This window comes from Macaca fascicularis, chromosome 6, assembly GCF_037993035.2.
Source record: "Macaca fascicularis isolate 582-1 chromosome 6, T2T-MFA8v1.1".
Classification (NCBI taxonomy): domain Eukaryota; kingdom Metazoa; phylum Chordata; class Mammalia; order Primates; family Cercopithecidae; genus Macaca; species Macaca fascicularis.
In genome coordinates this window covers 163,380,122-163,407,669 of record NC_088380.1, presented here as the reverse complement: position 1 = coordinate 163,407,669, position 27,548 = coordinate 163,380,122, and the positions used below count along the sequence as shown (strand labels likewise).

Here is a 27,548-nt window from a genome sequence, read left to right as displayed (position 1 = left end):
CTGGGTCTGGAATGGAGCTCTGAGAATTATTCCACAGAAGGAAAGGGGTATTTATTTGTCTGGGAAGGAGAAGGGGTCTGGGGCCAGCACATCTGGAACATCCAGGAAATGAGCTCTGTGAGGATAAGCAGAAATAGAAAATGAGACAAGAGCCAGAAGGAAATCTTGAAAGAGCTGAGATGTCCAATGAGGGATTTGACTTCAGTTTTTCTGCAAAGGCTAAGATGCAGCTCTCTTCTTGATGGAATCAAAACCTTGAATAAAATCTATATTATATTTGTCGATGCTTTAGGGTTATTACTTTATTTTTGTGAGGAGGTAGATTGAGAATGGGAAGTTAATGAAGTACTAATGAATGAATGAATGACCTCAGGATGGGCACAGGATGAGCAGAGATTGCCCATCTTTGATCCATTCATATAAAAAAAGCAGTTGTATAACTTGGGGACACACATGCTTGGACTTCTTCTCTGTGGACCTGGGCAGTATCATCAACCTGGTCCCTGAGGAGTTAAGGACACCTTCCTGTGTTACTTTGAACTTATGAACAGCTGTGAGGCATGCAGGAGCATATACTAAAGGCTATAGCAGTATAGAAAGTATGCTTCAGCAATCAGAGAACACAAAGTACAATTAAGTTATCTTGCTTTCCAGGGCTTCACAGAACATAAAGTGGAATTTACCAAGAGCCACAACCATTTGGGTATCTAAAGCTCAGTAATTGGTAATTTTAGCCAAAAACCCACAGAGCAACTGCTGACTCAGTGGTGCAGACCGCTTGTCCTTTGCTGATTTCACCTGGGGCTGCCAAATTCCCTGGACATGGCTGGAATCCTTAAAAATGACTCTAGAGAAAAATGCAAATGGAGCTGGAGACAGCTCAGGAGGTCACATGTTGAACTCACTGTTCTCCAGGATGGAAAAAACCACTATTACTAATGTGAAACTAATCTTGAGTTAATCCCCCTCTGTGTAGTCTATGTGTGGGGTCCCTCCTTAATTAATCTCCTAAACAGGGAGGAGAACTGGAGTCCCATCAGGATGCATCAACAGTCTCCATGAATCTGGGCGGTGCAAAGGCCTGGTGGCCTTCAAACCTAATTTCTCTCCCCAACTCTCTTAATACTAGGACCCTTCCCCACTCCCTCATGATGCTGTCCAAAGCATCTCCACTGCTTTCCTCCATGTAGGTAGGAGGGTTCCCCATTCAGACCCACTATTGAGATACTAAATCAGCAGCCTGCCTTATGGTCAAATAGGCATTTGTGTTCTAATTTGAGAACTTTACTGTCATGTGAAACATTGTTTCCTGTGAAAAGACTTCCTGGACATCTAACATTAGAATTGCTAATGGGTTTTTGAGACATTCTTTAGGTAAGTAAAATTCTTTATTCCTCAGGATTGCCTTCGTAGACCTCACTACTGAGAAGACAGGAGTGATTGGTTTTGCAATAAGTACAGCACCCAGCACAACAGGCATTAGAAGGTATTGTCTGCTGGGATGGCTGGGTGCTTTTCCACTGTGTGCATTAATGTAATGTAAAAGGAGTGTATTGAAGGAAAACTTTTAAGGGTGTATGTGCTGCATGTGTGTGTATTGTGTGTTTAGAATGATGTTTTAAACATATCTATTATCTTCTCCAGAGTTCATCGTAGGGAGACAGAAAACAAACACCAAATACTATTGGAGGGATAGAGTCAAGAATAGTGACACAGGAGGAGGGAGAAGGAGGAAGAAACAAGGGAAGAGGGGAAGAAGAAGAGAGATGAGAGGAGAGAAGGGGAAGGAGAGAGAGAAAGGGGTGAGAGGAGAGAGGGGAAGGAAAAGGGAGAGAAGCACTGAAAGGGAGAGGAAAAGGGGCGTCAGAAGAGTAGGGAGAGGAAGAGGTGGGGGGAAAAAGAGACTGACTCACTCTTTTGCTGAGTAATAGTCACTTGGGCATTTCCAGCTTTATCAAAACAAAATCTCTCAAGTAAACCAAATCTCTCACTACAAATAAATGGGAAATGATCAACAGGCTAAATAAGTTCCTTTTGAATGTGAAAATCTGGGAGCTGGAGGTTGGATTTATTACCCTCCTGGAGCCAATTTTCACACAAGCTGCTTAAATCATTGCTTACTGAAGCTGTTTATTTAATTATTTAGCATTGTGACTGTGGACCAGATGTTATATAAGCAAGGCGGAAGATCCAGTCACACGCTGAAACAACATGTTTATGGATTATGGGCTCTGCCGGGCAGCAGTTCCTTCAATCCATGAGTTTCTTGATTGGCGGATAGTCCAAATCACCCACTGGCTGTGAATCTCTAGACATCCATATGCAGCAGTCCAGGGGCAGAGTGGGAGTGAGGCTGTCTCACCAGGAGTGAAGACTCTGGGCACAAAGGTACCTGTTTCCCCATGGCTTATTAGTGGGTTCCAGATATTTTATTCACAATAACAGTAAAGTTTCAAGGCATTTGGGTAACTGGCTTCTCAAAATGTCCATCTGTATACTTTTCTCTTATCCCTGAAGCCAAACAAATGGCGTTTTCTGTCTGTAAGTATAACAATGCCATTCACACATACATTCCTTTTCCCTTCCACTGTGGGGGTGCATAATGCCTCCCTGTTCACTGCTTACAGAGTGGGCATTGATTGTGCTGCTTAACATGTTACCAAATCATGAGGTCCATGTTTATCATTATAATCATGATTGTGAATAACCAGTCCTTGTTTAGATTTCAAGAATTTATAGCTTAAAACCCAGTGGGTGTTTTCCACAGCTGTTAGGCGCAGATCTGCTATATTAAAAGGAATTACACACAAACATATTCAGTAAAGATACATCCACATCTTGCAATTGAGTTAGGTTCAAAGTCAGCACGTACAGCAAATATGGCATGGGTTCAAACTATAGTTAAAAATCCCTTTCACAGCCCATAAAGTATGGTCCCCAGCTTTGTAGATACTGCGTTCTTGTCTCAACCAATCCAACACAGCCTGTTTTTCCTCCAGCACTGGAGCAAGAAACTTTTCCTTGGTTGAGCACCAGATGAAGCAGCTGGCTTATATTTAGGGGCCATGTTCTGTGAAAATCTGCTTAGAAAAAAATTTTTTTTTTCTTACCCCACTAAATAGGTAGAAGTTTTTTTCCTTAGCCCACTAAGTAGGTATCATTAGATTTCCTAAGTTTAAATTGTATACAGATGGAATTGTACCCTCTAGTGGAATCATGGAACACATGCTACATTCTCTTTCTCAACACAGTGTGTTAGCACACTTTATTTTCAAGTTCATATGGTGTTTCCTTTGACCATGAATTCTGTTTTCTGAGTGCCTAGCATGGGCCAGGCACTGCGAAGTTCTCCCTTTTCTTACCTGTTATAAGCTGAGTTAGCACTTTAGTCTGGTCATTGAGAATGTTCACTGTAACATTTCGGGCAGACTTGAAGTACAGGGCATTACCCTACAATAAGAAAATAAGAGAAACACATGAAAATGATATATTTCTAAACAAAAAGAACTGTCATTACAACTCTCTGCTGAAATGGCTTTAGCCAAGTTCCAATCAATGTGTCTTTACTCGAAAACTCCAAATGTTTAATGATCCTTACGTACATGATAATTAACTAGCAACTATCTAAAACAGATTTCCTCCAAAGAAATACACACACACACACACACACACACACACACACACACACACACACACTCTCTCTCTCTCTCTCTCTCTCACACACACAGTATAGATTCCCCCAGAACACACACACATTATTATGTTTGAATCACAGACAATTAAGACACAAAGCCCATTAGCACTTACTGAAAATATTAGTTAGTCTTGGTACAAAGAATGATCAGAAATGAATGATAATCTAATGCCATCCTTTCTTCAAAGGAGTCATGCAGAGTCCTTACAGAAGAGCAGGCAGGTTCTGTAAAATACCCAGGATCTGCCCCTCGGGCACACCCACCAACTGTAAGAATCCTTTGTGGAGATGTTTGCAATGCATGCATAAAAACCCAGGAGATGTGATGTCCCCAGGTATGCCTCTGCCTGCCTTTTCTTCCTTTTCTTGTCTCCAGATTCCTCTTCCTACAGACCGTCTGTGCCTGTATCTACTCTGCCCTTTATCTAAAGGGCTCCCCAACTCTTTCACACAGTGGTACACATTTCTGGGCATGACTCAGAATAGGACTTGGCCCCCCTACCCTTTTTTTTTTTTTTTTTTTTGAGACGGAGTCTCGCTCAGTTGCCCAGGCTGGAGGGCAGTGACGCGATCTCGGCTCACTGAAAGCTCTGCCTCCCGGGTTCACGCCATTCTCCTGCCTGAGCCTCGGAGTAGCTGGGACTACAGGCGCCCGCCACTACGCCCAGCTAGTTTTTTTTTGTTTTTGTTTTTTGTATTTTTAGTAGACACGGGGTTTCACTATGTTAGCCAGGATGGTCTCGATCTACTGACCTCGTGATCCACCCGTCTCGGCCTCCCAAAGTGCTGCGATTATAGGCATGAGCCACCACGCCCGGCCGCACACGTTTTGTTGAAAGTCTTGACACTGAATATTTTAGGTTTCACGGGATGTATGTCCCTGTTGTGACTACTCAACTCTGCTGTTTCAGTGTAAAACTTGTCTTAGGCCATACATAAACAAAGAGGGTATAACTGTATTTCATTAAATATTATTCATGGAAAATGACATCTAAATTTCATAAAATTTCAATTTTATATTTAAAATTTAATATAAACTGAATATGCCATGAGATATTATTCTTTTTGTGTTTTGTCTCTCCCTCCCATCACTTAAAAACATGAAAATCATTCTTAGATCACTGGTGATACAAGAAGAGGCAGAGGGTTGAATGTAGCTCAAAGGCCATTGCATGCCAACTCTTGGTTTAGAAGTTGTCATTTTCTTAGGGTAAAGCAAAGCCAGAAATTAAAGGATGAATCTCTGACAAAGAACATGGAAAAAGGAATCTGGCAGGCATTCCTACCTTTCTGAACCTTTGTCACCATATGGTATATACCTGCCTGAAAATTCAATAATAACTCAATGCATTGAGCCCCAAATACGTAAAAATCATTGTCCTACAAGTTGTGAGCAAGCAGAAGGTAGGCAAAGCTCAGTCTTTACCTTCTAAGTCTTATATTCTAATGGAGACTAGGAGATGGTCACAAATATGCTAGGCAGAGAATAACAAGAGTGATTACGGAGCTACAAGATGTTTGGGGACTTCCCTGAAGGATGAGATTACTCTCAGCTTGGGGCTGTGGAGTGGGAAGCAAAGAAGAGTTCCTGACGGAATGAATACTTGGGCTAAGCCTTGAAAAGAATAGATACAATTTTATCTATTGAAATGAAAAAAGAAGGTCATGGAGGTAAGAAAATTGTGGGCTGTTTAATGTCTTTTTCCTTCTAAAACTGGTGGGGATGCTGACTGGAATGGCCAGTCCAGTCCAGCCACCTCCACACGGCAGAATGGCAGCCAACACCCATCCCCAGGTGGCTTTCAAAAGTGGAGGAAAGGGGAGGGAATGTGATATCACTTCAATCAAGATTTATGCTCTCCTGGTATGAAAGGTGCAGATTTTGATATTTGTATTTGATAGCAACCATATCATCACAGCCTGTTTTGATATGATGTGGTTGCCAGAAGTTACTTACCTTAATAATCCTAGAGTGTAGTATATTTTCCTTGCTCTCTGAAGAGCTAACAATCTGATCTGGGAATTCAGATAAATAGTGAAAACCACGAGATAGCACACAATAACTCCCACATTCAGGAAAGGCTTTGAACTCTCAGCGTGGCTGGAATCCTGAGGGAAGACTAACCAGAGGAAAGCTCAGCTGGTTTTCACCTTTCCTCCTAACAAAAGGGCAGGCTGGTCACAGCAGCACTGTTTCTATCTAACACTAACTAAGGTAACAAGTTAGACTGACCTTGTAAAGTAAATGTGCAGAGTGTGAGCTTTGGAGTCAAACAATTTAGGCTTTATAGCAACTCTACTTCTATGGTAACTGTGTGGCCTTGGGTAAATCATTTCTCTTGTAGTTTCTGCATCCGTGAAATGAAGTTAAAGGCTACATAATGATGTTGAAAAAAAGACCCCTAAAAATCAAGAAAAATAGGTGTAAAGTACCTGCAATGACTCTAGAAATACTTTAAAACTATAAACAAACAAACAAAAGCTACATTAGGCGAGCTCCTTAGAGAAATGGCTGACACTAGTTCTGGGGCAAGAAATCCTCAACATGAGGCTGCAGCATCTTTTAATGCCAGAAAGGAAGTGTTTAAAAAACGAAAAACAAAAAACCTTACAATCAGGGGTATGTCAGAGCGACACAGAAGACAATCGAAAGAACTCTCAACAGCTAAAGCTGAAAGCATTTGAGGAACAAAACAAATAATGCAGTATTGCATTATAACCCAGAGCATAAAATAAATATCCATGAGTGTATACAGATATAAATGAACAGATAAAAGAGGATGAATAGTCAAATCTACCCAGATAGAGGAATTCCAAAAAATCTACATGGATGAACTCCTCACTCCTTAATGGTGATTTGTGCCTAGTATCTTCATTTCTAAGAGCACCGTATAGAAAGGGAAGTAAAAGAGTAATTTTACAGTTGAGATATCTGACCAACACTACCTCAGCCAGCTGACCAAAATCAACGTGAAGACTGGTGTATTATGTTGATAGCATGCTCCCTTCATATGATAAAAAGACAACGGCACTTTGCTTCTGTGGTCTCCTTCCTCCTCGACATTCATAATCCCCATCTAAACATGAGGAAAGAGCAAGTATCAATTGATGGCCATTTTACAAAATACCTTACCAGTACTCTTCAAAACTGTCGAGGTCATCAAAACCAAAGAAAATCTGAGACACCATCACAGCTGAGAGCGTAGGGAGACATGAGAGCGATACATAACGTGGATAGAAACCTTGGACGGAAAAAGGATATTACTTAAAAAAAAAAAAAAAAAAAAAAACCAAGGTAATCGAAATAGAGGGTGGACTTTCATAATAATGTATCATTATTGGTTCATTAATTGTGACAAAATTCACCTACCAATGTTAGATATTAATAGGAAAGCCTGAGTTTGGTATGTATAGAAACACCCTGTACTCACTTCACAGTTTTATGATACATATAAAACTATCATAAAATATAAAGTATTTTTATATATAATTGAAAGCTGTATTAGGCTGCAAAATTCTAAGATCTTGAGTTTCAGGAAGAGACCTTGGAAAGGACCCCATCTTTGAGTAGGCAGGGAGTTTCATACACTGTGGACAAACAATTTCACTTTTGATCACATTAGAAAATTCTCCCTTATACTGAGACAAAATATATTTCCATGAGATTTTGCCTATGGAAATACTAAAGGAATAGTCCATGGGTCCTCTCACAGCAAGTTCTTCACCCAGGGCTCTCTCTGCACAACCATTCTTCTGGAAGGCTCGCAACACTGGGTAGTCAGAATGCAGTGACTTCTCTGCAGTCATTATCAAAAGGCATTGGTTGCAGTGATCTGGTTTTACTAAAATAACAGCAACTTTGAATATCCCCTGGAAAAAAACTGACTTCTACAAAGTAAGATTTGTCATTAAAATCACTTTCAAAGGATAGTTTGTTTCTCTTCAGCAAGCATCAAATATCTCTACTATTAACATTATTATTTTCGATAGGATGCTTTGTCTCTGAATTGATCCTTTTAAAAGCATAACAAGTTACTGAACAATACTATAGTACAGTTATTTCTATTTTCTTGGAGTCTCTTTTTATAAATATGCTTGGGTAGATTTCTATTGTTTTGAAAGTTTTTTTCCAGTCATGAATAATGAAGCTACACTGTGAAGCTCTTTCTCAAAATAAGCTGGGAAACAGTCCAGTTTTCCCATTGTAGCATTCCTATTCAGCTACTCTCTGCACTGTGCCCAAATTTGGGAGCATTTTGGTCTCTCTCAATACTTCACTAAGTTTAGCTGTTTTGTCTCAATGATTCCTTTGAGGGGTCATGTTCATCTGTCACCACTGCAAGGGGACTGCCAGCTTTGCTAGTGCCCCACATATTCTTGGCACCCATTAGGCTTTCAATAAATATTTGCTGAATAACTGAATGCTCAGATCAAATTAAGAGTCAACAGAGAGTGAGAGTTGTCAACAAAAGAAATAATTAAAGAAAGGTTGACAGTAACTGTCAGTTTTCAAAAGGCAAGCCATTAAGCATGAATGATGTGATAATCTAAACATAGAAAACTTAGTGTGATGGGAGGAGGCCATATAGATATACAGCCAGCAAATATTTGTTCACTTCCTAATGCAGTGCAAGGAATGGTAGAAGATACAAATTAGACTTGAGATGTTGAGTCTCTAGGTGACAGAAAGAAGCAGCAGCACACATTATTACTCAAATCCTTGCAGACGTAAAGGTCAAAAGATGCCTGGAATCTATGCTGGTCATGTAACACTTTTCTGGCACGTGGTAGTGAATGTGCCCCAACTGCCCCTCATTAATCCACTGTATTAATATTTTCAAGTATCTTCTAAGCATAAAGCACTGTCCTCAGGGCTGAGCAGGTAGCCCCTGGTCTGCTGGAGTTTACAAACTACTAACAGACATAGACACTGAACTGAGTTCTGTAAGTGATCATATAATTGCAATCTCAATGTGTACAGTGAACACAAAGTAGAAGGTGAAATGAGATCACACGCAGTGAGACCTCCTCTAACTCAGGTGGTCACGAAAGGCCTTACTAAGGGAAAGACATTTTAGCAAAAATCACAGGGATGAGTGAGAACTGACTAGCTGAACCAGAAAACAAAGAACTTTTCAGACAGAGACACAGACAAGTGTATTTGGCCCTCTGCGAAAAAGAGCTTGGTATACTTAAGGGACAGAGAGCAAGACTATGTGCTTGGATTTTGATGCTCAAGGGAGAGAGAACAATTTAACATTGCCCATGCTGTTCTTTGATGAACAGAAATGTTTACTTTTGATGTAAGAAAACATTTGTTTCTCCTAATGGATTGTGTCTTGGGATTTTTCACAAAGAAATCCTTTCCTTTCCTAGTTCATTCTATATATTTTCTTCTATCAACATTTGAGTTTTACTTTTCATATTAAGTCTTTATTCTCTCTGAAGTCTACTTCAGTATGTACTTACATAGGAATTCAAATGGAAGGCAGTTTCCTCAACACTATCTACTGAACAATCATTATTTTTTCCCCACTATTATGTGGTATCACTTTGGCACATATTAATTCCCAAATATATCTGAGTCTGACTCAGACTTGTAGACTGTCTTATTGTCTATCTATTCTTATACCAATGCCATATTACCTTTGTTTCTGTGGCTTTGTGGTATGTCCAGATATCTGGCAAGTCTATCTACCCATTTTGCTTTTATACTCCATTTTAAGGGTTTTGAACTTTCTTCAGAAATGATAAGTCACTGAAGAGTTTTAAGCAGGAGAAGGTGTGAACTAATCATGATCACTCTGGTTACCTTGTGGGGTCTGCTAGAAAGAGAAGTACATGATATGAGAGGCCAGGTAGATTACTGTAGTCACCCAGCTAAGAAACAATAGCCACCTGAACTGAAGTGGAAGTAGTAGAAGAAAAGTTACATTTTTAGAACTGGCAGGGGTTGGTAACTAATGGGGCTTGGGAATGAGAAAGGAGGCAGAGTGAGGGATAACCCTTGTATTGCTTGGCAATTGGAGAGGCAACAGCCATTTACTGAGCTACAGAGCAGGAGGTGAGGGAGTGAATATTTGAAGGGAGAGTTTGGTAGGTGGGAGGTTTGGGGTTTGAAGGTTTAGCTTTGGAAATGTAAAGTGTGAAATGCCTAGGAGTCTGATGTATTAGGGTGCACAGTTGGCATTTCCTTCAATCCTACATCATGTCTTTTAAGTTCCTCTGTGCCTTCTACAGTATACTAAAACTCCTTTATAAAAATGTTCACAATTACACTATCTCAGCTGTCAACTCTCACAAAATTCTGTGCATTTCCATGTTGACTCTTTCTGGCAGCTTAAAATTTGCTTTTTGCTCTCTCTAGACATCATCAGTGGGTCTCCTCTAAGAGGACAGACATATTAAAACATAATTGTTAACGTAAAGGTAGTATCTCAAGGCAAATCTCTCATAGTTTGAAGGTTACAAAGAATTCAAAGAAACTTCGCAGGAAGTGAAAAATCAGTGGTTCTCCTACTGTGTGTATGTGTGTTTGTGCACATGTGTGCATGCATGCATGCACCTGTGTGCGTCTGTGTGTGTCCAAAGGATAGTGGGGAGATGGGCTTGAATTACATACATATATCTAGGAATAAGGAAATCAGAAGGAGACATAAAGTTTTAATTCTAATTTGCTGGTCAAGCTTCCTGAAATGCAGCAAACTGCATAGGAGAAAAAAATACTGATACATTTTCTTCTTTAGGGGTAAGGTCAGATAAGAGGATTAACTGGGATGCCTTGGCTAAGAATGGCTTCCTCAACATCCAACCCAAGAGCCCAAAGTAACGGAGTGTAACCTGGACTCAGTTCTGTGGGAGTGCAGTTGTCACAGAGGTTGCTTTTGGGTATGTAAAGAGGCAGATGTTTTATCCTTACATGGCTGTGATCAGGAATGCTAGAGCTCAATTGGTTGCACTTTTATGCAACCATCACAGTACCAGGAACTATAACAGGAGTATAAAAGGTAGTCTAGATCTTTGTTCTGCATTTAGAAAGACAAAATTACCTCTCATATAACAATCCCAAACCCCTGTGAGATCAGAGACAGGCTGGGAAGGTGGCACTTGACAATGAACAACGCACTCTTCTGTTTCTCAGGTGACAATTTCATCTTCACAACATACAAAACAACATCTCTTCTAACTGCCTGAGCCTTCCTGCTAGCATTTTCCAGTGTTCTATAAAAAACTTTCCCATAATATGTAAGTAGCCATTCTTAAAATATAAGCTAAAAAAATTTGAGCCCCCAGGTCTGTTCCAAGATGGCTGAATAGGAGCAGCTCCAGTCTGCAGCTCCCAGCATGACTGATGGAGAAGAGGGTGATTTCTGCATTTCCAACTGAAGTACCTGGTTCATCTCATTGGGACTGGTTGGACAGTGAGTGCAGCCCACAGAGGGTGAGCTGAAGCAGGGTGGCGCATTGCCTCATCTGGGAAGTGCAAGAGGTTGGGGGATTTCCCCTTCCTAGCCAAGGGAAGCCATTTCAGACAGTACCTGGAAAAACAGGACACTCCCACCCAAATACTACACTTTTCCAATGGTCTTAGCAAATGGCACAGCTAGAGATTATATCCCGTGCCTAGCTCAGCAGGTCCCACACCCATGGAGCCTTGCTCACTGCTAGCACAGGAGTCTGAGATCAACCTGCGAGGCAGCAGCCTGGCAGGGGGAGGGGTGTTCACCATTGCTAAGGCTTGAGTAGGTAAATAAAGTGGCTGGGGAACCTTGAACTGGGCAGAGCCCAATGCAGCTTAGCCAGGCCTGCTGCCTCTGTAGACTCCACCTCCGGGGGCAGGGCACAGCTGAAGAAAAGGCAGCAGAAACTTCTGCAGACTTAAACATCCCTGTCTGACAGCTCTGAAGACAGTAGTGGTTCTCCCGGTACGGTGTTTGAGCTCAGAGAATGACAGACTGCCTCCTCTAGTGGGTCCCTGACCCCTATATAGCCTAAGTGGGAGACACCTCCTAGTAGGGGCCAACTGACACCTCAAACAGGCAGGTGCTCCTCTGCGGTGAAGCTTCCAGAGGAAGGATCAGGCAGCAATATTTGCTGTTCTGCAATATTTGCCTTTTTGCAGCCTCTGATGGTGACACTCAGGCAAACAGGGTCTGGAGTGGACCTCCAGCAAACTCCAAAAGAGCTGCAGCTGAGGGACCTGACTGTTAGAAGGAAAACTAACAAACAGAAAGGAATAGCATCAACATCAACAAAAAGGACATCCACACCAAAACCCCATCTGTAGGTCACCAACATCAAAGACCAAAGGTAGATAAAACCACAAAGATGGGGAGAAACCAGAGCAGAAAAGCTGAAAATTCTAAAAACCAGAGTGACTCTTCTCCTCCAAAGTATCACAGCTCCTCACTAGCAATGGAACAAAGCTGGATGGAGAATGACTTTGATGAGCTGACAGAAGTAGGCTTCAGAAGGTCAGTAATAACAAATTTCTCTGAGCTAAAGGAGGATGTTCAACCCCATCACAAAGAAGCTAAAAACCTTGAAAAAAGATTAGACGAATGGTTAACTAGAATAAACAGTGTAGAGAAGAGCTTAAATGACTGGATGAAACTGAAAACTATGGCATGAGAACTACGTGACACATGCACAAATTTCAATAGCTGATTCGAGCAAGTAGAAGAAAGGGTATCGGTGATTGAAGATCAAAGTAATGAAATAAAGTGAGAAGAGAAGTTTAGAGAAAAAAGAGTAAAAAGAAATGAACAAAGCCTCCAAGAAATATGGGACTATGTGAAAACACCAAATCTACATTTCACTTGTGTAACTGAAAGTGATGGGGAGAATGGAACCAAGTTGGAAAACACTCTTCAGAATATTATCCAAGAGAACTTCCCCAACCTAGCAAAGCAGGCCAATGTTCAAATTGAGGAAATACAGAGAACACCACAAAGATACTCCTCAAGAAGAGCAACCCCAGGACACATAATTGTCAGATTCACCAAAGTTGAAATGAAGGAAAAAGTGTTAAGGGCAGCCAGAGAGAAATGTTACTTACAAAGGTTGGCTCAACAGACAAACAGCAGATCTCTTGGTAGAAACTCTACAAGCCAGAAGACAGTGGGGCCAATATTCAATACTCTTAAAGAAGGGAATTTTCAACCCAGAATTTCATATCCAGCCAAACTAAGCTTCATAAGTTAAGGAGAAATAAAATCCTTTACAGACAAGCAAATGCTGAGAGATTTTGTCACCACCAGGTCTGCCTTACAAGAACAGGAAGCACTAAATATGGAAAGAAACAACCCATACTAGCCACTGCAAAAACATGCCAAATTGTAAAGGCCATCAACACTAGGAAGAAAATGCATCAACTAAAGGGCAAAATAACCAGCTAACATCATAATCACAGGATCAAATTCTCACATAACAATATTAACCTAAAATGTAAATGGGCTAAATGCCCCAATTAAAAGACACAGACTGGAAAATTGGACAAAGAGTCAAGAACCATCAGTGTACTGTATTCAGGAGACACATCTCACATACAGAGACACACATAGGCTCAAAATAAAGGGATGGAGGAAGATCTACCAAGCAAATGGAAAGCAAAAAATAGTAGGGGTTGCAATTCTAGTCTCTGATAAAACAGATTTTAAACCAACGAAGATCAATCAAAAGAGACAAAGAAGGCCATTACATAATGGTAAAGGGATCAATTCAACAAGAAGAGCTAACTATCCTAAATATATATGCACCCAATGCAGGAACACCCAGATTCATAAAGCAAGTCCTTAGAGACCCACAAAGAGACTTAGACTTCCACACAATAATAATGGGAGACTTTAACACCCCGCTGTCAATATTAGACAGATTAACAAGACAGAATGTCAACAAGGATATCCAGGACTTGAACTCAGCTCTGCAACAAGAAGACCTAACAGACACCTACAGAACTCACCACCCCAAATCAACAGAATATACATTCTTCTCAGCACAACATCACACTTATTCCAAAATTGACCACATAATTGGAAGTAAAGCACTCCTCAGCAATTGTAAAAGTACAGAAATCACAACAAACTGTCCCTCAGACCACAGTGCAATCAAATTAGGACTCAGGATTAAGAAACTCACTCAAAACCACACACCTACATGGAAACTGAACAACTGCTCCGGAATGACTACAGGGTAAATAACAAAACGAAGGCAGAAATAAAGATGTTCTTTGAAACCAATGAGAACAAAGACACAACATACCAGAATCTCTGGGACACATTTAAAGCAGTATGTAGAGGGAAATTTATAGCACTACATGCTCACAAGAGAAAGCAGGAAAGATCTAAAATTGACACCCTAACATCACAATTAAAAGAACGAGAGAAGCAAGAGTGAATAAATTCAAAAGCTAGCAGAAGGCAAGAAATAACTAAGATCAGAGCAGAACTGAAGGAGATAGAGGCATAAAAAACCCTTCTAAAAAATCAGTGAATCTAGGAGCTGGTTTTTTGAAAAGATCAACAAAATTGATAGACCACTAGCAACACTAATAAAGAAGAAAAGAGAGAAGAATCAAACAGATGCAATAAAAAACGATAAAGGGGATATCACCACCAATCCCACAGAAATACAAATGATCACCAGAGAATATTATAAACAGCTCTACACAAATAAACTAGAAAAGCTAGAAGAAATGGATAATTTCCTGAACACTTACACTCTCCCAAGACTAAACCAGGAAGAAGTTGAATCCCTGAATAGACCAATAGCCAATAGGATCTGAAATTGAGGTAAGAACTAATAGCCTACCAACCAAAAAAAGTCCAAGACCAGATGGATTCACAGCTGAATTCTTCCAGAAGTGCAAAGAGGAGCTGGTACCATTCGTTCTGAAACTATTCCAATCAATAGAAAAAGAGGGAATCCTCTGTAACTCATTTTATGAGGCCTGCATCATCCTCATACCAAAGCCTGGCAGAGACACAACAAAAAAAGAGAATTTTAGACCAATATCCCTGATGAACATCGATGCGAAAATCCTCAATAAAATAATGGCGAACCAAATCCAGCAGCACATCAAAAAGCTTATCCACCATGATCAAGTCAGCTTCATCTCTGGGATGTAAGGCTAGTTCAATACATGCAAATCAATAAACGTAATCCATCACATAAACAGAACCAACAACAAAAACCACACAATTATCTCCATAGATGCAGAAAAGGCCTTCAACAAAATTCAACAGCCTTTATGCTAAAAACTCTCAATAAACTAGGTATTGATGGGACGTATCTCAAAATAATAAGAGCTATTCATGACAAACCTAGAGCCAATATCATACTGAATGGGCAAAAACTGGAAGCATTCCCTTTGAAAACTGGCAGAAAACAGGGATACCCTCTCTCACCACTCCTATTCAACATAGTGTTGCAAGTTCTGGCCAGGGCAATCAGGCAAGAGAAAGAAATAAAGGGTGTTCAATTAGGAAAAGAAGAAGCCAAATTGTCCCTGTTTGCAGATGACATGATTGTATATTTAGAAAGTCCCATCGTCTCTACCCAAAATCTCCTTAAGCTGATAAACAACTTCAGCAAAGTCTCAGGATACAAAATCAATATGCCAAAAATAACAAACATTCCTATACACCAATAACAGACAAACAGAGAGCCAATTCATGAGTGAACTCCCATTCACAATTGATACAAAGGGAATAAAATACCTAGAAATCCAATTTACAAGGGATGTGAAGGACCTCTTTTCCAGGAGAACTACAAACCACTGCTCAGCAAAATAAAAGAGGACACAAACAAATGGAAGAACATTCCATGCTCATGGATAGGAAGGATCAATATGATAAAAATGGCCATACTGCCCAAGGTAATTTATAGATTCAATGCCAGTCCCATCAAGCTACCAATGAGTTTCTTCACAGAATTGGAAAAAACTAATGTAAAGTTCACACAGAACCAAAAAAGAGCCCTCATTGCCAAGGCAATCCTAAGCAAACAAACAAACAAACAAACAAAAAAAACAAAGCTGGAGGCATCATGCTACCTGGATTCAAACTATACTAAAAGGCTACAGTAACCAAAACAGCATGGTGCTGGTACCAAGACAGATATATAGACCAAAGGAACAGAACAGAGGCCTCAGAAATCACACCACACATCTACACCCATCTGATCTTTGACACACCTGACAAAGACAAGAAATGGGGAAAGGATTCCCTATTTAATAAATGGTGCTGGGAAAACTGGCTAGCCATATGTAGAAAGCTGAAATTGGATCCCTTCCTTACACCTTATACAAAAATTAATTCAAGATGAATTAAAGACTTAAACGTTAGACCTAAAACCATAAAAACCCTAGAAGAAAACCTAGGCAATACCATTCAGGACATAGGCATGGGCAAGGACTTCATGTCTAAAACACCAGAAGCCATGGCAACAAAAGCCAAAATGGACAAATGGTATCTAATTAAACTAAAGAGCTTCTGCACAGCAAAAGAAACTACCATCAGAGTGAACAGGCAACCTACAGAATGGGAGAAAATTTTTGCAATCTACCCATCTGACAAAGAGTTAATATCCAGAATCTACAAAGAACTTAAACAAATTTACAGGAAAAAAGTACTTTTTTTTAAAGTACAAGTCAACGGGACCTGTTTTAGGGAATGCTACTTTAATGATTGCTTTATATATACAAGTATGGCTTAGCTATCTCTCATTTAGCTCTTTAAAACATGAAAGGGCTTCGTAGCTATCCTCACCTCTGGTGGACTCTCAGTAGAGCTTGTTGGATGGCTTAATGTCTACAATACTGGTGAATAAGTATAATTGCCATTTTATAAATGGGGAGACTGAGGCTGGGTGTGGGGCACAACTTACCCAGACTTGCATGCTGGTAAGTTGCAAAGACAGGACTAGCACTATAGAGTTGAGCACTTTCCGCTTGTTCTATTACAGTGGAATGTGTAGTCTAAGAAAAGTTTAAGAGCTGTGATGAAGAAAAGACTTCAGCACTGGTTGGACAGTTAGAGAATTCTTCATAGACAGGGAGAGAGACTTGCCAGGGTTTCTGAGAAAGCCAGTAAGCAGAGAGACTCCTGCAGTTCAAGGAGGCAGCTCTGTCTCTTCCCCATGAGGTCAATCACATTCCAATATTAAAGCATTAAAACTTGACTGATACCAAGAATAAGATGTGCTTTTCACATGGAAGGTTAATTTCATGGCACAGACAGCAATACAGACAAGACTGTTCCACCCCATTCTTTGTTGCAGAAACTCTGTGGGCCAAACTTCTCTGGCTTTTGGCCACATTTGCAAACAGGGTTCTTCCATGCAAGGTATGCTTGGATTTGCAGTGGTCAAGAGCTCCTGCAGATCTGAGAGCACAAGTCTGGGCTTTGTGGCTGGCCCCCACACTTTCGTTGGTTCTCTTTGCCTATTTTTCCTCCCTCCATCAGTGAGGGCCTGTTGCTTTGGATTTTGACCTTTCACAGAACAGTGCATGGCATTCTGAGGAGTCAGAACCCCTCTTTCAGGAAAAGTTTGGATAAAGTCAATGTGAGTCTTTCAGGGAGAAGTGCAAGTTGAGATCGGAATTACTAACATGGAGAGAAAAACAACTACATAGAGACTGGCTAATCATAGGAGGGATACAAACTGGTTTGCTGTAGAGGAAATATACCCAGTCTAATGCTGACCGGTTTGAAGGAGATATGACCTCTTAAAAAATCAGAATAACATAGGGAAAAAACCCCCAAAGCCCAGACTACTAACCTTGGGGTTACTCTAGCCTTTCTTTGTGGTGTGCTATTGTGGTTAGTTAGGGCTTTGGAGGTATCCGGACCTAACATCCTAGCTGTGCTATTTCTGAACTAGTAACCCTAGATTACACAGCCTTAGTTTCTTCAGCTGGAAAATGGGGACAATAACTTACAAGATGGAGATAATAACAGTACCTCCCTTACAGAACTAAGTGGATTAAATTGCATGGATAAGGAATTTAGCATCATGTTTGTACCTCCGAACTTATATTTTTAAATAGTTAATTTGGCGCTGATGGTTGCTAAGCTCTGTCAGCACCATCAAACTGACAGTGATGTTAGCATGTGGTCGGTTTCTGCTTTATATGTAGTGATTAAGAGGATGACTTTAGGCAGGCAGGCTGGAACTAGAACCTGACCATTCACCAGCTGTGCAGGTGGGTAGCTTAACTGCTGTATCTCCATTTTCCCACCTATTAAAGTATGAGGCAGAGAATAGCACTGCCTCATAGGTGTCTGTGAGAAGATGACATATGCTAAACAGACAGCATAGTGCCAAGTAAAGGGTGAGGACACAATATGTGCTAACAATATTTAATATTAAAGAACAGGACGGGGATGGGTGCAGTGGCTCACGTCTGTAAACCCAATGCTCTGGGAGGCCAAGGAGGGAAGACCACTTGAGGTGAGGAGTTTGAGACCAGCCAGGGCAACATAGTAAGATCCTGTCTCTACAAAAAAGAAAAAATTAGCAGGGCATGGTGACGTGTGCTTATAGTCCTAGTTACTGGGGAGGCAGAGTTGAGAGGAACACTTGAGTCCAGGAGTATGAGGTTACAGTGAGCTACAGTCTGGCCACTGCACTCCAGACTGGGTGATACAGTGAGATCCCATCTCTAAAAAAATTAATAAAAAATAAAGAATAAGAAGAGAGCCCTGCACAGAATGTGTATCTAGCTGACATGGTATGATTAGGGATGATTAGGGACACATGAAAAGGCACCTTGACGGAAAAGGTGTCTGACAGTTCCAAAGTCAATGCTGTTCTTTTCCTATGAGCCTTCCAGTCTGAGAGGAGGGATGAATTTCACCAGCTGCCATATGGAAGAACTAGGCTCGGGGAGAATGGAGAAAGTCTAGGTAACTGCTGATTAAAGTTAGGACATGAAACACTAAGTCCGTGTGGCGTCCTAAATCAGTTTCACCTGGGTGGGGCAGTCAAGGAGGGCAGGACAAAATGAGAGTATTCAAACAAAATATTTCATGACTGGAGGCAAAGTGATGATCAGATTTACAGAAAAGTTAAGCAGTAATCTTCAGGTCATGCAGAACCTGACCTGGATCCCAGGCTCATTATTCAAATCCGAGGCTGAGACCTTCATATTGTAAGCCTGCTGAGTTGTTAAAGTTCTTAAGTATAGTATGTGCTTTCAATTTTTTTATTGGAAAAAGAAATGAGCATGTATTGCTTTTATGATCATAAAAAGTCATGAATAAACAATATGTTCATAATCATAAATATCATTAATATAAAATACAAAAATATTCATAAAAACATGACCATTATTAAATAAGTATTGAAAAATACAGGTACTATGTACATTTCTTAATTATTTTTGTGTGCCCTAAATTTCTTTTGTGGCTGGCCAAAATTTCTAGTTTTGTGGACAGGTCAAAAGAGAGACAAGAGTGATTTTGTAGTTGTCACTAATCCTTTGAGGAAGCTCAATTCTCATAGGAAAAGCACATATAATCTCCACTGACCTCATTTAACTAGCTAATGTCTGCATTATATTAGTTTGGTTGGAAAGGGGTGATGTCAAAAGAGGAAATTTGTTGAAGCAAACTTTGATTGCTTTAATTGGTATTTGTCTATCTAACCCCACAAAGAGAAGATCTCCTTTCACACTCTTAGAAAAGGAATGGCTATATGATCAGACACTTTGGCTTATGGGTGCTTCATTCAATTCATCTACTTCAGAATTATGGCCAGAATTGATAAAAGACTTCAGGTTTCAGTAAAAACGAAGAGACCAGGTCATGTTTTGATTGACTCCTTTGCTCCAAGCCCACAGCAATGTTAGACTAACAACAACAACAACAAATGGAAAGCCAGTAAGTCAAAATGAGACTAAAAACTGGGTAATTCTTCACACCCACTGGAATAATTATAACAGAAAAAAAAAAAAACAGAAAATAACATATATCAGCAAGAATGTAGAGAAATTGGAACCCTCATACATTGCTGGTGGGAATGTAAAAGGGTGCCACTGCTATGAAAAACAGCTTGTCCATTCCTCAATAAGTTAAGCATGGAATTGCCATATTACCCAGCAACTCTACTAAGTATACCCCGAAAAGAATTGGAAACAGATGTTCAAACAAAAACTTGTACACAAATGCTCATAGTAGCACTATTCATAATAATCAAAGGGTGGAAACAACACAAATGCCCAACAGTAGATGAATGAATTAGCAAAATGTGATGTATCTATACTGTGGAATATTATTCCCCTGTAAAAATGAGGTATGGATACATGCTACAGCATGGATGAACCTTGCAAACATTATGCTAAGTAAAAGAAACCAGATACAAAAGTCACATACTATATGATCCTATTTATATGAAATACCCAGAGTAGGCAATTCCACAGGAAAGTAGATTAGCAGTTGCCAGGGGCTGGAGAAAGAAATAAAAGGGACTGCTGAATGAATATGGGGCTTCTGTCTGGGGTAATAAAAAACATCGTGGAACTAGATGATGGTGATGGTTACGCAACACTATCAATGTACTCGATGCCACTGAATTATACACTTTAGTTAACACGGTAAATTTTATGTCATGTGTATTTTACCACAGTAAATACACTGTGGGGGATTTTGGGGGATTACCATCTTTGTGGACCAGAAGCAGAAATACTAACTAGAATGTAGGCTGTAGTCACAGACTTGCTGGCATAAGGATCTAGAAGCAGGCCATGGAGACTGTGACTGTGTGTTTAGCTCAAGTGAATCAGAGAGGGCGTTAAGAGTTCTCAAAGAGATGAGACAGCAGTGAAGCTCACCGCTGCAAGGTTTATATATTCAGGGGGAGGGACAGGAAAGGTTGCCAGAGAGGTTACTGGACAGTTAAAGCAGACTGATCCCTATATCATAACTAAGAGAGATAATATAAATACTTAATAAATATAAATGTTAAAAATTAAAGTGGCCATAAAATAAATGAAATGCCATCTGTGGTCCTGAAGCCAGTAGAGCAGAAAGAGAAGGAATACAAAAGAAACTGCCAGAAAGAAAGACCAAAAAAAAATGTTTAAAAAGGAGAAAAGAAGGGCCAGGCACAGTGGCTCACACCTGTAACCCCAGCACTTTTGGAGGCCGAGGTGGGCGGATCATTTGAGGTCAGGAGTTAAAGACCAGCCTGGCCAATATGGTGAAACCCCGTCTCTACTAAACATACAAAAATTAGCTTGGCATGGTGGCACGCACCTGTAATCCCAGCTACTCAGGAGGCTGTGGCAGGAGAATCACTTGAATCCGGGGGGCAGAGTTGGCAGTGAGCTGAGATCGTGCCACTGCGCTCCAGGCTGGGCAACAGAGCAAGGCTCTGTCTCAACAAAAACAAAATGAAACAAAAAACAAAAACAAAAAAGGAGAAAAGAAAGAGAATGGTAGAGAAGAAATACAAACCAATACAGTAGGAATAGAAAATATCTATAACAGATACAAAATTGCAAGTAAATGCTGCTTATAAACGAGATATTTAAAGCCAAACAATATAGAAAGGCTGGAAATAAAGATATGGCAAATGATACCCCAGGCAAAGTCCTACTAAGAGCAAGCTGGGGAACATAAACCCACTGGGGGCTATCAGAGGGTGGACGGTGGGAGGAAGGAAAGGATCAGGAAAGATAACTCATGGGTACTATTAATAGACTTAATGTCTGGGTGAGGAAATAACCTGTAAAACAAACTCCCATGACATGCATTTACCTATGTAACGAATCTGCACATCCTGTGCATGTACCCCTGAACTTAAAATAAAAGTTAAAAAGGAAGCTGGGTATCAAAATTAGTATTAGACAAAACAGTAATTAAGGCAAAAAGCATTCACAGACTCCATAGAGACTGCACATAAAACAACAAAATATGACCAGAAGCTATAAATCATGACCAGGCATGTATCTATCAATGTAGCTTAAAACATATTAATTAAAAGTTGTCAGAAGTATGAAGGAAATTTAGCAAATGCTAGCATGAAATTTTAACAAAAGTCTATTAGAAAATGATAGATTCTGCTGACCAAATAATAGCAAGAATATGGACACTCTGAATAATAACATTTAACTAGTTTGAACTAATGGATGTGTAGAGCTCTGCACCCAAGAAATTGAGGATCTATGTTATTTTCAATAACACTAAAGCATTTGCAAAAATAATGTCCTAGTTCACAAAGAAATGCCAGACAACAGTGCCACACAGAACACATTTTCTGACTTTAGTGCCATTAAATTATAAATCAAATTAAAAGATAATTAAAAATGATCATATCTTAGAAATGTAAACATAGCTGTTTTAGTCCATATTGATTTCCCTGCTTCTACTCTTGCCCTCCTAAATTCTATTATCCTCAGAGCAGTCAGATAATCCTTTTCAAATTTAACACAGATTATGTCACTCTCATGGGGGAAAAATCCTTCAATGGCTTTCTGTCACAGCTAGACTTAAATTCAAACTCCTAACTACAAGACCCTACATGATCCACTCTGCTACTACCTCCTCAATATTCTTCTTTCTTACTGGATTTCTCCATATTACTACTCCTCCAGCAGGACTGGCCTCTTTCCGTTCTTCAAACAATCCACGTGCCTTCCTGCCTACAGGAATTTGTACTTCTTTTTCTCTGTGCCTGAAGTGCCTCTCTCTGTCCTCCATGCCTACCTGGTTGCCTTGACCTCCTTGCCTACCACAGTAGCCTCTTTATTCTCCATCCTCTTACTCTTGCTTTCTCTTTCCCCAGTTCACTTAGCATAGCTTAGAATTTTATTATAAGTCTGATTGTATGTGTGTATATATATATTTTATGAGACAGGGTCTCACTCTGTTGCCCAGGCTGGAGTGCAGTGGGGCGATCTTGGCTCACTGCAGTCTCTGCCTCCCGAGTTCAAGCGATTCTCCTGCCTCAGCCTCCTGAGTAGTTGGGATTACAGGTGCATGCCACCATGCCCAGCTAATTTTTGTATTTTTAGTACAGACTGGGTTTCACCATGTTGGCCAGGCTGCTCTTGAACTCCTGACCTCAGGTGATCCGCCTGCCTCGGCCTCCCAAAGTGCTGGGATTACAGGTGTGTGCTACCATGCCTGGCTGATTGTCTGTATTTTAAATCTGTCTCCTTCTACTATAATGAAAGATCAATGAGGCAGGGATTTTCTTTTGTTCACCCATGCATCCCCAGTGCCTACAACAAGTGTCTGATACATGGTGGGTACAAAAAATACTTTTCATACGAATAAATATCAAAATCAATATGAGTTCACTGAGTCCACTGACTGCCAGAAAGCTTTTAGACTGTGGTACCTAAAAAGAAGGGAGGATGGTCCTGCTTTACTCACTACAGTGAGAGTACATCTGGAATACTATGTTCAGATCCAGACCCTACACTTTAAAGAAAGATATTGAAAAAGGTGAAAACAGAGATGGTGACCACTGTATGGCCATACATTCTGTAAATATTGGTGTACATACATCATAACGATTTCGTGGTATTCTATTACAGTACGTGATGTGCTCAGTGATATTAGATAACATGTTTACTGTGTTGTTCTTCATTAGCAAAGCACAGTTTAGTGAACTGTGAGAAACTGAAACAAATGTGGTTCATTAACACATTTCCCTTATCCTTGAACTTATATCTATGATGCATTGTCCCAGGTGATTCTTGCCTCTGACATTCACTAAGCAAATCCGCACTTTTAGCATGTCAGAAGGTTTTGGATCTGGCACACACAAATCCCACTGTACATGTGCACATGGCCCAATTCAGGCTTTAGAAATTATCAGTCAACAGTGTGTCGATGGTGTGCCATTCTGTTGTAGCCACTCTGAGTGACTTGCCAGCCAGTCAACTAGGACATCAATTATCCATCTAACATGATTCAATAAGTCAAATAGGCACCTACATTTCCAGACTGTGGCCATTGGTTACATTCTGCAGTCAGTGCTCTCAGTGGGGGAAGAGTAGGGACTAGGGCCATTTAGTGGTTACAGCTATCTGAGTCTTTATTTATTTATTTATTTATTTATTTAAGATGGAGTCTTTTTCTGTTGCCCAGAGTGGAGTGCAGTAGCATGATATTGGCTCACTGCAACCTCCGCCTTCTGGATTCAAGCGATTCTCCTACCTCGGCTTCCTGAGTAGCTGAGACTAGAGGCGCACATCACTATGCCCAGCTAATTTTTGTATTTTTAGTAGAGAAGGGGTTTCACCGTGTTGGCCAGGGAGTGATTCTGACCTCAAGTGATCTGCCTGCCTCGGCCTCCCAAAGTGCTGGGATTATAGGAGTGAGCCATCACACCTGGCCCCTGAGTTTGAGTCTTATCCCTACCTCTTAGAAGCTCCCTATAAACCTGGACAAGTTACTTAATTCTTCTATCATTCAGGTTCTGGATCCATTCAAAATAAATAAAAGTAGAACCCAACATACAGGGTAATATGAGGATGACATAATATCAGAAAAGCAATAAGAACTGTGCCTAGCAGATAGCACACTCTCAATTTCATGTTAGCTACTGTTGTTGACATGGCTAATAATAAAGATCATATCACTGCCATCATCCCACATCCATCACTGACTGACTGCAATCTTTGGGTTGCTTTGTTCAACATTTTTGGAAAGTATTAAATTTTTAATATGCAGGAGTCTACTACATTCTACTAAGCTGCAAAGTATGCATTAGACAAATCACTTTACTATTCTGAGCTCACGTTGTCAATTATGAACATATTTTTGGATGAGATTTACATTTAAAGCAGTGGACTCTTGGTAAAGCAGATTTCTCTCCATAATATGGGTAGGCCTCAGAGATTCAGTTGAAGGCCTAAATAGGATGAAGGCTGACCTTTCCTGGGCAAAAGGAAATTCCTCAGCAGATAGCCTTTAGACATGAACTAGACAATGGCTCTTCTCACCCTGCGTATCTTGAAGTTGCCAGCCTCCGTAATCACATGAGCTAGTCTGTCTGTCTCTCTCTCTCTCTCTCTCTCTCTTTCTCTCTCTCCCTTCTTGCCTCCCTCCCCAATTATTTCATCCAACCCTCCATTCACCCCCTCCACACTCTATTGGTTCTCTTTCTTGGAAGAATCCTAACTGAGAAAGGTAGTAAATATATTGAAAAGCAGAAAGTAGGTGAGTACTACTAAATAATTGCTTCATATAAGGAAAAATGGGAAGAACTGAGGTAGTTTAGCGAAGGGAAAATACTTCAAAGTATCCAAAAAACTGTCATGAATCTTGCTCAAGAGATCAAACTTGATCTGAATGGCTCTGAAGTACAGGATCATTTGTGGATGCTTCATGGATATAGATAGATGTCAACGTAATGAGAAGAGGACCTTCTAACAGCTAAGCTATTCAAAGGATGCAACAAGAGGAAGAAGCTGTTTCCCAAAATTTGGAACTCAGTAGTATGTAAGATAGTTTCAGGTATCGTGATGCTTGGCATTATGTACGAGAAGGTCATTTTCCTTTCAATTTCCTTTTTAATATCTTTGATTATAGTAAATATAATGTCTCATTTTAGATCTATGATGACATTCATACCTCTGTAACACCTTCACATTTATATTTTTATCAAAGGGAGAAACGGCCTTAATTTTAACATCTCATTATTTATTTTTATACCTGTTATGTATTCATGGAAAGTCATGTTGATTTTTCACTTAGAATAGTGCTACATTTCTCTTTTTGATTATCAAAGAAAAACAGGGGTTTATTAAAAGGAACGTATTAAGTAAATATTATTAAGGAAGAGACATAGTTATACCTTAAATCATGCCAGGGGTACACAGATGACTAACTTTTGGGAAAGCAGGTGACAGGGCATTCAAGTAAAGGATGGAAGACCACAGACTGCTAAGTAGATTCAGCTCAAGTTAGCATGGGGTTAAATTTTAATGTTTCTTCTAACCCAGGGATTTGATGACATGCTGGGGCCTTTAAAACTGGTGTGATCTTATTGCAATATTAAAATAGCATGCCATCTAAAACAGGAAATAAGCCACATGAGTAACTTTCAGAAGTAAATAAATGCCGGCAATATCTTTATTTTGGTAGATACTTTTTTTTAGAAACTGAATTTATTTATGCTCCCACCAAGAGTGTAAAAGTGTTCCTGTTTCTCCACATCGTCTCCAGCACCTGTTTCAATGATCACCATTCTAACTGGTGTGAGATGGCATCTCATTGTAGTTCTGATTTGCATTTCTCTAATGACCAGTGATGATGAGCTTTTTCTCATATATTTTTTGGCTGCATAAATGTCTTCTTTTATGAAGTGTCTGTTCATATCCTTTGACCACTTTTTGACACATGCACACATATGTTTATTGCAGCACTATTCACAATAGCAAAGACTCGGAACTAACCCAAATGCCCATCAATGGTAGATTGGATAAAGAAAATGTGGCACATATACACCATGGAATGCTACACAGCCATAAAAAAGGATGAGGTCATGTCCTCTGCAGGGACATGGATGAAGCTGGAAACCATCATTCTCAGCAAACTAACACAGGAACAGAAAACAAAACACTGCATGTTCTCACTCATAAGTGGGAGCTGAACTATGAGAACACATGGACACAGGGAGGGGAACATCATACACTGCAGCCTGTTGGTAGGTGGGGGGCTAGGGGAGGGATAGCATTAGGAGAAATACCTAATGTAGATGACGGGCTGATGGGTGCAGCAAACCACCATGGCACATATATACCTATGTGACAAATCTGCACGTTCTGCACATGTATCCCAGAATTTAAAGCATAATAAAAAAAAACACTAAATTTATGTGAATTTTATTTTAAAATAAAATATGAATAAATCCCCCCAAAAGATTAATTGTAGTGAACAATACTTTGATTTATGTAATTTGGTCAATAGGCATGTGTAGGACCATAATGATGGACAGGTCTATGATATGAGTTGAAAGAGAATAATCTAGGGCTGACAGGTTTTTAAAAAAGTACTATTGAAATTGAAATGACTTTCACTTATAATTAGTTTTATACATTCTTTGAAGAACTGTCAAATCACATTTCCCAAAGGCTAATATTTGAAGAAATCTATTACCTACTGTGGAAAGTAACATTTCACAAAACCTAAATACAACCCAAATAAGCAAACTGTGCAAACAAAATGATTAACTTAAGACAAATGAAACAGTATACATGAGATGATAATGTACAGGGAGAAATGCTCCACATTTATGATACTATGAAATGAAAGTCAATAGAAATTTATGTCCTAGGAACTGTGATACTGTCCTGTTAATTTAAATAAGTCAGTTGCTAAGTCTCTGATCTTTCATATCTATCCTTGCTTATAGGCTAGGAGCAAAGAAGAGATTTTCTGACTTTGAATCTCTAAGATGATGTGACTTCTCAAATTCAAGCTGTTAAGTCAATGTGCTACAAGACTGTTAAAATCTGTTTTATCAACAGATGAATGGATAAACAAAATGTGGTGTATATGTACAAAGGAATATTATCCAGTCTTTTAGAAAAAGGAAATTATGACACGTGCTACAACATAGAAGAATCTTTGAGGATATTATGTTAACTGAAATAGGCCAGCCCCCAAAATGATGAAAACTACATGATTCCATTTCCATAAGGCACCTAAAATGGTCAAATTCATAGAAATAGAAAGCTGAATGGGGGTTGCTAGGGGCTGGGGGAAATAGGGAATGGGGAGTTCTTTTTTAATGGGTACAGAGTTTGTTTCACAAGACGAAAAGAGTTCCATGGAGAGACGATGGTGAGGTTGAACACTGAGTGTACTTAATGCCACTCAACTGCACACTTAAAAAT

General features: G+C 39.9%; 1 protein-coding gene across 3 annotated transcripts in view; it reads right to left on the bottom strand.

Moving 5' to 3' along the window:
• SGCD (sarcoglycan delta) overlaps window positions 1–27,548 on the bottom strand; it is a 625,408-nt gene that overhangs the window by 147,866 nt on the left and 449,994 nt on the right. For all 3 annotated transcript variants that reach the window (XM_065547000.2, XM_005558374.5, XM_015452192.4), the window contains one exon: window positions 3,363–3,450. In XM_065547000.2, coding sequence (XP_065403072.1) covers window positions 3,363–3,450 — 88 coding nt within the window. The remainder of the gene's footprint in view (window positions 1–3,362; window positions 3,451–27,548) is intronic.